Source organism: Apaloderma vittatum, unplaced genomic scaffold (assembly GCF_000703405.1).
Source record: "Apaloderma vittatum isolate BGI_N311 unplaced genomic scaffold, ASM70340v1 scaffold41056, whole genome shotgun sequence".
Classification (NCBI taxonomy): domain Eukaryota; kingdom Metazoa; phylum Chordata; class Aves; order Trogoniformes; family Trogonidae; genus Apaloderma; species Apaloderma vittatum.
The window spans coordinates 1,846-12,422 of NW_009724121.1; the positions used below are offsets into that span (position 1 = coordinate 1,846).

General features: G+C 40.6%; 1 protein-coding gene across 1 annotated transcript; it reads left to right on the plus strand.

The window, feature by feature from the left end:
- Positions 1 to 480: 480 nt before the first annotated feature.
- On the plus strand, positions 481 to 9,549 carry RNF8 (ring finger protein 8, E3 ubiquitin protein ligase). The gene is made up of 7 exons (XM_009872359.1): positions 481 to 603; positions 2,139 to 2,879; positions 4,012 to 4,074; positions 5,032 to 5,121; positions 6,234 to 6,341; positions 7,330 to 7,534; positions 9,347 to 9,549. The coding sequence occupies exons 1-7, from the start codon at positions 481 to 483 to the stop codon at positions 9,493 to 9,495; spliced, it is 1,479 nt and encodes a 492-aa protein (XP_009870661.1). The 3' UTR covers positions 9,496 to 9,549.
- Positions 9,550 to 10,577: the final 1,028 nt, after the last annotated feature.

Sequence of the window (10,577 nt, forward strand, 5' to 3'; positions counted from 1 at the left end):
TTTTTTTTTTTAATGGCAATTTTTTTGGCGTCTTTCCTGTTCGCAGCTGAACAGATGCAACTAGCAAAATAAGAAGGTAAGAAGTAACCTTGAGACCCATGAGCAGTTATGCTGTTTTGAAGAAATGATGTTTAGTTATGTAATGACTGAGGTGGGACATGAATGAGTTGAGAGAAGCTTTGAGCTCCTTTGCTGCTACTGCAGTTTTCCATGAAACCAAGGCTGTAACCTTCCTTAGAGCATTCATATTTTCCTTAACAGAGAAAGACAATACTTTGGACTTTGTAGATTTCTGTTTTCCATCTGCTCTTGAATTTAAATGCAAAACCACACAAAAAAGTATTATCCTGAACTCTTTGGAAATGGATATAAGATGCAGATCGAGATAGATTTCTTCTGTACTTGAATTGAAACCATATAATTGAATTTACCGTGTCATTGCTGATTGCAGTTGCTAAACTACTTTATTTTCAGGTAACTATGGGCCGAGGATTAGATGTCACGTACCAGCTGGTGTCAAAAATCTGTCCCTTGATGATCTCTCGTAAGCACTGCGTTTTCCAGCAAAATGCAGAAGGGCAGTGGACTGTCAAGGATAACAAGGTACAGGGGCTGATTAAAGACCTTATACCCTGAGATTCAATTAAGAGAATGCCTGGCTTGGCCTCCAAGAATGTATAGGCTTATGATATAATAAGTGGTGTAACTGTGATAGATGGTCCTTGGGAATGTGTCTTGCCTGTTGTGTGCTTGCAGCAGGAAGCTCTAGTCTGCTGCATTTGGGCTGCAGACTGTATTGCTGTCTGTAGATTTGTCTCTTGGTTTAGCACTTCTTAGACAATTGTAGTCTTGCAAAAGGCACTTTGCAGTCTCTGAACCTGTTTTCTCTTACTCTCCTGAAAAATCTGATGAATTTTGGCAGTATTCTAAAGGATAATGTTCTTGTGCTGCTAATGAAAGGATAAGCTGATACTCATCAATGTGGTGACACAATTGCTTTAATTGTAATCAACTACAACAAGAATCTCTTGTTAGAATAACAATGCTTCCTGTTATGTTCAAGTAAGTTCCTTCTCTAAGTCCTCCTTACCTGACTAGAATGAAGATTTGCCATCAAGAGTCCTCAGGTAGGCCTCCCTTTGACTTCAGTAATTTGTTTTTTGTAGCATTGTCTCTCCACTTTCTCATTTGGGCTGAAAATTCTAAAACCAGTAACTTGCTTTAGAGCAGCACTGGTTGAGCAAAAATGTTAAAACATGTCATGTTGATTTGAAAGATGTTTGGGTTAACAGCAGGTGAGTCAGAAAGGAATGGAGTGGCCACTGTTAAAATTATGCTGCTCTTAAAAAAACCTCTGTTGCAATACTTGTATAAACTTGAAAACTTAAGTTATTGCATGACTGGAAACATCTACGGTAGGTTAACTACTAACACTTCCTCTGCGTTATCCCTGCTACCAGTTTGTCAAGATGTTTTATTGAGTCTCTTTAAGATGTGTCAGTTATTCATGATCCTGTAGTTCATCGTGAGCACAGATCACTTTTGCTCTTTTCAATAACTATTTCTTGAGCTAGTGTCTGACTTAAAAACCCTTTTTCTGCTTTGAACATTATATCTAGAAGACCATTTTCCTTCTTGTTTATATTCTCCCTGTATTTATGGAGAACTGCCTCTTTTCTTCTTTAAGCAGTAGAAGCTCCTTTTTGTTTTCTAGTTTCTTTTTGAATTTCGGGTGACATTAATTGTCAAGAATAATTACTGCAATATTCTCTGTTCTTGAGTACTCTTTGAGTCTTTCATTTCTTTGATTCTTTTTGTTGGTTAGCTCTTATTTCTGAAGCTTTGGAGCGGGGTGGGTTTTTTTGCCCTAGAGCTCAGTCTTTTCCTTCTGCACAAGCACATACATTAATGCTGTTCTTAGTGCTTGTACACAAAATCTGTAATGCAGGAATAATGCATGGTAAATAATGTAATGCAATAAATGAGCCAATAAATTGGACATTGCAAGCTCTGTTTAAAGAAGTGGCTTGTTCTCATTGCAGCACTGAAGAGGTTGGATATGTTTACAGTTACTAGAAATAACTTGGAGAGGACTCTAATTGCATATTAAGTTCTGCTGATTCTCTGTTCATTTGCAGAGTCTAAATGGAGTCTGGCTTAACAAACAGCGCCTGGATCCCTCAAAAGCCTATCCTATTGCTGAAGGAGACCGTATCCAGTTGGGAGTGCCTTTGGAAAACAAAGAGACTGCTGAATATGAATATGAAGTAATTAAAGAGGAATGGGAGAAAATCAAACCCTTTTTAGCCCAAAGGAGTGACCTGGGGAAAGCTAAGTGTTCAAGAACTAAACGTAAATTTAGTTTGGAGGAAGTGGAGTTATCTGGCTCAGAAGGCCCTTCGAACTCTAGACCCAAAAGAGACAGAGTGTCCTGTGGTAATGAGCCTTTGAGTAAATCATGGGGGAGGGTAGAAGAGGCCAAACAGTTAACAGAGAAGATGGATGTCAAGCTCCCTGCTCCTGGACCAAGTGAGGATAGTGGTCCAGTGCCTAGTAGCCCTGTACACTCCGAGAAGACCACATCTGTCACCCATAAGGACCAGAAAAGTTCTGGTCTTACCCAGTCGTGGACTGGATTGGAAATGCTGAGGAAAACTCTGGCAGATATAATGAAGTTAAAGGTCAAAGTGCAGGAAAAGCAGACAGCGGTTCTGAATGTGAAGCAGACGCGCAGGAAGTGTGCTCAGAAGGAGATCCTGGCGATGGAGCAGGAACTGCGGGTGTTGCAGGACCAGCTGTACATGGAACAAGAACATCATCATCAGCAGGTGGAAGAGCTGGAGAGGACTTTCTCTAAAGAGCAGCAGCAGCAGCTAGAGGTATAATGGTGGTAATCTTTCCAGCCCGTGTCTTTTAATTTTTATGGAATATCTAGTATAAGACATTGGTCCAAAATAAGAGCTTTAACCATACAGTAACACAAATAACGTTTGTGTAAATCACTCCTGTTAAAATTGTCTTGGGAGTATTTTGCTTCCCAGTGTGTGTACCAAAAAAAAAAGTGTAGAGACAGGAAGGATTGGGCTGCAGTGGGAACTAGGAGAAAGGCACAAAATAATTTTTTAAAATTTGGTTTACAAACAGGTTCGTTACAGCAAGATAGTAAAGCCTTTCAGTTAGTAAAAAAGTGTGGTTTTAAGTAAAAAAAAATAAAAATTCCCTGCTTAATCTCCTGTGGTTTCGGAGAGGACAAGTTGAAAAGTATTCACCTTAAGTGTGATTTTTCTCCTGGTATATGGCTGAATTAAGGCCCAGTTTGCATGGCAAATCCATTCCCTTTCCAAGCAAGTGAATTATTGTATGCCTCAATCTTTGGAAGGAGGGACATTCTATTTTTTTCTTCTTCATGCTTTCTTGTGATCTGGGTCTTCAAGCTGTTATGTGTATGTTAAGTAGTGTTTTAAATAACAAACTGAATTATTTCTATTTACAGAGTTTCCTCAAAATCTGGTTTGGAGGAGATAAAAATTCATCTTGTAGCGAGTTTAAAGGAAGTAAATGATAAATTATTAAAGTCTGTTGCTAAAGGCCAGATACCTGTATCAGAAATACAGGAAGTTGCGTGCTGAGGCACAGTGGGAAGTTCGGATGGAGCTGTAGGGATATCTGACTTCTTTGAATGTGCTGAGAAACTTGAGTTGCAGCTTTTTCTCATGTTTAAGCTGTTTCTGACCTCTTTGCTTCTCTGAACATGCTGGCGCCTTTAGAGTTAGAAAAACGTGGAGGTGTTCCAAGTGTGTAACTATAAATGATATTTCCATTTTAACTCTTCACAGCAAATGATAGCTCTAATTTCTGTCACACACATGTAACATTGGAGTGGGAGATCTCAGTTTGCTGAAAATGAGTTTTGTTTCTTTAAGCGTATCCTCTAAAGAAAGTGTTCAAAGTAGTAATTTTTCTATCCATTGCTTTCTTCAAGTTGTTTGTTTGTTTTTCTTTCCCCTCCAGGAAGTAAAGTGGCAACATGGGGAAGAGGATCTGAAGGAGCAGCTGGCCCAGGTCCTGCAAGAGGCAAGTAGTTAGGAGTTTAGGTTTGGTATAACTACGTTAACTCAGACATTTAAATCTTTCTTACTCTTGTGGCCTCTTTGTAGAAGAGGAGGACTTTGCCTCAGGGGCAGATGGAATGATCTTCATCTACAGACCAAATTTCTGTCAGAAGGTCTCCGACCTTGATTTGTGGGAATTACTACTTGCCATTTCTTCATCTGTTTCTCACTGGCATGCCCTTGAATAGAGGATTGCTTTGCTCATCCAGGGAGGCTCCCAGAGGCGTTCTGCAGTCCTTCAGCCATATCGCAATCTTCTTGTTGGGAGCACTGTGGCCTGCTTGCGTGGCTAGCAAAAAATATATGCTGTGAAAACACTTAGTCGGACTGAAAGCATTAACTAGCTGCAACGGTTGTTTTTAATTTGAATTTGGTCGTTGGCCTGGTGGGGTTTTTTTGTTTTGTTTTTTTTTTAATGAGTCTGTCTGGTGGTTATCTGTTTTGGGGTAGTTGTTTTCGTGGCTTTAACTGGAATTTACTCTTGTTTGGGAATGTTTTTGAAAGAGATTGTCACACTCTTAGTTGTCCTAGCCTTTTTCCTTTTAGAAAGCGAATCTGAGAACAGCTTCAGGTAAACCTGCATACAGTGACAGTTTTTTGTTATCCTTATGTGTCAAAGACACCTTGATATTCACGTGTCTTGACTCAGAAGGGTGACCATAAAACCTAACTGAAATAAGTAAGCTGTCTGAGCGAATGAGAAGTGCTGTAACACTGGGAGAGTCATAAATAACTGGCACTATGTTCCAATTTTAAGGCTAAACTGCCGTAACACCCCAACTTACCTAGATGTGTGTTGGTCTTTTAGGAGGAGATAAGGAGAAATGAGTATGTTGAACCTAATAATTACGGCGTATGTATTTTTTTTAGGATAGCTTTTACTAGCACTTTTATAATTTCTGGAATGGTATTGTTACAGCATCGTGCTTTGATGGAAGAACTGAGCCGTAGTAAAAAAGATTTCGAAGAGATAATTCGAGCCAAGAATAAAGAACTGGAAGAAACCAAGGTAAAGAATAACTTAATTCTCCGTTTATAAGAGAAATGTGATATGCTTCAGCAGAGGAAATGGTTCATTTAACATTTGTCTTGACTGTACTTTGCCTCGCATAGTGGAAAAACTGTATTTTGAGGTGGCAGCTGGCTCTTAATTCCTGGGACTGGGGGAGGCTACACCTTGCCTTGCTTGTAAATTAGTTTTGAACAGTCATTGCTTTAAGAAAGCCCAGAGCACCTGAACAGTGTGTTGTGCAGAAGTGGGCTCATTACACCCCTTTTTTTTTTTTTTTTTAAAAGGATGTTTGAGAAGCAAACAGCTTCATTTTCAGATAAAGTGCTTTCAAGTAAAGCTGCAGTGTTCCTGCAGTCCTACAAGGAAGTATAGGACTAAACCAAAATGAAATACGAATGAGATAAGCCACTTCTATTCCTGCTCTTGACACAAGGAGATGAGTGGAAAGTAATTAAGGAGATCTTCTTCCATCTCATACCCTTAAAATTTACCGCGTTATCCACCTCTGTCTGTTTGCTTTCTGGTGGTGTTTGTTACGTCATCTTTGCAACTCTGTTGCTGTTTCAAGTATAGCCTCAACTGGAAGAATTTCTCTGTTATTTTTAGAAGATAAAGCAGGGACCTAGGAGCCTAGTTTAATACCAGACAAACAGTATTGGGGAGTTAAATGCCAGTAAATGTTTGCCGGTAAATGTCATTGCATTTCCTTTCTTAAATATTTGAGGTATTTTGTCTGTTGGGCATTTTGCTCTTTACATCAGAGCTCAAAAGAACTGGTCTGACTTAAGCCAATCTTGTGTCAGGAAGAGGTTGAAAGAGATTCTGAAAAGATTGATCCAGGTAGTAGTTTCTTTAGGCTGAAGAGACTTTTGGTAATGACTGCTGTTCTTGCTTGTAACTTCTCAACAGTGGGTGGGAATATTTCCAATACTGCTGTGACTGCAAAGAGGAGAGAAGAGGAGAGAGGTTACAGATATGACTCCTTAATAGACACAGACTTGACATATGGACTTGTATTGCCTTTCCCTGTACCTGCACTTCCTGCCAGTATTATAATGAGTAAAACCTTGCTCTTTGTTGATGTGTGACCACATGTACTTTTCCACCAGGAGGAGAAGGAAAAGGTGAGAGCCCAAAAAGAAGAGGTGTTGAACCAGATGAATGATGTGTTGGAGAATGAGTTGCAGTGCACAATCTGTTCGGAGCATTTTATCGAGGTATATTTCAACTGTTACAGCTGTGCCAGTAAAGAAAATACTTGAGATGCTTTCCCTAGTTCTATTAAAGCAATAGTCAAGCTTATTTCTTCACTTGGCTAGTTTAACAGTCCAAACAGACTCATGGTGAGTTGTGGGTAAGGGTTGCTCCACAAATCCATTCTGTCTGCCCTAACTCTTCTGGGCAGCAAATTCAGCTTTATTATTTCTACCTGCATAGAGATAAGTGCTTAATCATAAAACGCATATGGGCTTGCAGAAGTTTTGGGTGTTTTTGAACTGGTGCTCTGAGCTGCTGCTAATAGCCTACTGGGGGAAGAATAATTTTGTAGTGGACCTTGCCTTAAATTGACTAGGCTTGAACTGCTGCTCCTTTAGATATAGGAAGAGGTTAGTAAAGAAAGGGAGGTGCAGTGTTCAGTCAAGGCCTGAAGCATTTATATTGTTCAGATAAACTCTTTCTCTGAGAAATTGGCCTGCTTCCCTTTGATTCTAGAAGTATTGTGCTGTGCCTGACGAATGGATTGTTACTTCTGTTCATGTTTTGCCAGAACTTTAGTTTCATTGCATTCATTTCTACTACAGGAAACTGGCTGTGTTATCCTTGTTATAATGACTTAAGAGCTAGCTGAAATTTTAATTTCTAGTTTCTTAGTAATTTACTGCTATTCTGCAGTATCTGAGTTTTTCCATAATTCCTTTCAGTTTGGGGAAGCCTGTAAGAGAATTAATTCTTTTTGTCTGTGTTTCTGACTTGCTGTGATCTACAGTGACTCCATTAACCAGCTTGTAAAAATTGTCCGCACTCTGGCATTGGGAAAGTTTTTGTGTGTAACCCCTACAAAGGCTAAAGAGAAGGGGCTTTGGGCTTCTCCCCTTCCCTTATAGGAAGTGTTCATACAATGTTTTTCTGACTTCAGTATTTTTTCTCTTGACAAACGCTTGTGTAAGCATGCTCAGAGAAGTATCCTTGTGTTGAATTCCACAGGCAGTCACTCTGAACTGTGCGCACAGCTTCTGCTCCTACTGTATCAACGAGTGGATGAAACGTAAAGTGGAATGCCCTATCTGCAGGCGGGAGATCAAATCAAAGACACGCTCTCTGGTGCTGGATAACTGCATTGACAGGATGGTAGAAAAACTGGATGTGGAAATGAAAGAGCATCGCCTGACCCTTATCAGAGAGCGGAAAGGTGAGAGGTGGGTGGATGTGGCATGATGAGTACAATCTCTCATTCCATCTATTTTGTACAACTTTCATTGGCACCTATATACCAAGGAGATGCTTGGGGAAGGCAGCAGAAACACTAGAAAGTTAATTTTAAGATATGTTGTGTAACTAGGTTTACCACACTGTAAATGAAAATTAATAAAAAGTTTGGAAAAAAACCTCCAGTATGAATTGCACAGTCGAGGGGGCCAATTTAGCCATGCTAAAGGTTATGCTTTATCAAAGATATCACTAAATAAAAGCAAAACTGTACAGAATGAGCCTTGAAAAACTTAACAGGCACATTTTGATTAAACTATTAACTACATCGTTGCGAAAACTCAGCAGAGCAGGGCCTGATGAGAAACTCTGAATTTTCTTCTGTGCGCTAGATTTGTGTAGGAAATCTCTGAGGGGAACATTGATGCGTCACGGTAAGCGTATGGCTGAACTGGCAGCTGCTCTGCCATGTTAATTTTTGTAGTACTAAACCCAGTGTGGCTTAAATGCATAACTTCTTGCCTAGTTATAGCCAAAAGACTGTGCAAGACGATGGCTTTCAGTAAAACCCCAGTATGGGGTATTCCTATTCTGCGTCCCAATTCTAAATTTGTTTCTCAAGCACTTGATACTGTTATCTAGGTGCTGAAATGTAGAAGCCTTTTTCCTGCTACCCCTTAACAAATTTCAGTTTCTGTGTTCCCTTGAGTAATTGCCTTGTTTTCCCCTCATAGAGGTGAGTGCATGATCCTTCATTTTGCAGTACGTCAAGCCTTTTACCTCATGAAAGGTGCTTTTGAAACATTTTGGACTCTCCATGGTGACGTAGAAGGACATCGCTACACAGTGTTAATTCACACCCGGAATTACCACCTCTTCAACTGACTCAGGCTGATTCCCCTGGGAAATGCTGCACTGCTCAGAGGCTGCCTGGCTTGGCTTTCTCCTCTGCAGAACTGATACTGCTTTTGGGCGATACGTGCATCTGCGGAGTATCCCCTGGCACTACTGAAGTGTCTCATCAGGTGGCCAATGGTGATTAGATGAAGTGGTGCCTTCACTGGAGCCCACTTCATTTCTGTGTGGGAAACCAGTAGTCTACACCCTTGTTTGAGCAAAAAGGAAGTAAGCTCGTAGCCTACCTTCATAGGTGACAGATGCTCTAATAAAAATGACTGATAGTAGGAAATCATTTAGCTTCATGATGACACACTTCAGGAGGAAGGGTGCAGTCTGTGCAGTCTTTTTGTTCAGTGATGGAAACATTTTAACTGAGGTGAAGATAACCATGTGTCTATTTGGACATTAGTTCCTCAAAAGAAACTACCTGAAAGAGAAATTATGATGCAAGTGCCATTTGAGAAGCTCAGTCAGAGCTTCCCAAGAAGCCTTTCCAAGATAAAATGGGCACCAGTAGGACAACTTGCGCTCTTAAATGTGTGGAGGTTTTGTTAGGGCTGTGTCCTGCACAACCATTACCTGTTTTGTTCTTTCCTTTTTTCTTACCTGGCAAAGCACTGTAATAGTTAGCTGCTTCTGTTGCCAATTGTGTGCCTGTGAAGAAACAGAGAATGTCTTTTTCTCATCTGTGCTATATTAGAAGGAAAGGGCATCCAGGAAACTTCTTTGTTCTTTAAATTCTGAAAATTGAAAACAAAAAGGCCTACTCCCTGCAGCTTGATACACACCTTGCAACCTGACAGTAAGCGTCTGTAAGTTTCAAAGAACTAGTAACCTAGTGGTTGTGGGTACAGTGGTCATGGCTAACTTTTGTATCTGTGTGTTTTGAATGCAGAGAAACAGAATGTGTTGGTGAAACCAGCCACAGACAATGACAGCAGTATCATTTCTTCTATCTACTCCGTCTTGTGGATGAGTGGTTTTGAGAGTGCGGACTCTGAGGAGTATTCTGACTTCAATGGAAGCTACTACTACATTATCTAACCACTGATACTGCAGACTTGTTTGCCTGTGTGCTGCCCAGAACCAAACTAATGGTGTTTGGTTGATGACTGCTGCAGGAGTGGGCTGGATGTCTGGAAGGAGAGACCTTGTGAAGAGGCTGGAGCTGAGAACTAGCAGCATTTGTAATAAGGACCTTATTTTTTAAATGAATGTACAGAAGCTAGATCTCTAAAACAAAACTGGGATGCTGCTGCTATGCTAGATGGCTGACATACAAAACCTAGGCTTCCAAGATTGCTTGTGACCTGCTCGGTGTAACATAATAGTTTATATGTATCGCTGCCCTTTCCTTACTGAGTGATGCATTTGTGTACATTGCCTTTCCTTATTTTAGGCAGCAGAGGGAATGGCCTGAGCTATTTGAGAACTTGGCCATCCCCACCAGCAGGCAGGGGAGAGGTATATCGGGAAAAGTGCCAGCATGGGTTTTCCTCTCGAATTTCATATGGCAGCCGTAGAGTCATCCAGGCCTCTGGCAGTAAAGGTGACGAAGGGCAGGTTATGAACCATCAGCCTTAAGTGTGTAAATGCATTGTAAGCTGAGCTACTGGCCATCAGCTTGCTCTGTTATGTTACTTGTTTTCTGTTAGATAAGAATGGAGAAGATGAAATCTTCCAGAATTCCAGGGCTTTTTTCATACAGTATCTTTGATTTGTTCCCTCTTCAGGCTTTGCATAAAGGGTTTTAGAATTGGGAAGCAGTGCATCCAGAATTTATTAGCAATGACTTCAGAAACACATATAGGTCTTGTCAGCAGCAGAGAACAACCTCTGCCTCTTCAGCAGTGCTGCTCTCTGAATTAGTGAAATGTTCTGTTGGCAGGGTAGAAAAGCAGCTCCTGTAGGCAACCACAAGGCACAGAAGGAAACATTAGTTTTATTGTTTACAAAACATCACCGTGGAGCTGTGGGTTGTATTACACCCTCACAGCAAATCACTCATCCTGAAGATACTGAGCAAGTCTCGCCTCATCCTGTCATGAATTTGTCCATGAAGTTCCATTTTCAGTGGCATATGTTTTTGACTTAGCTGTTACATGGAAAGGACTGTTTTACACTGT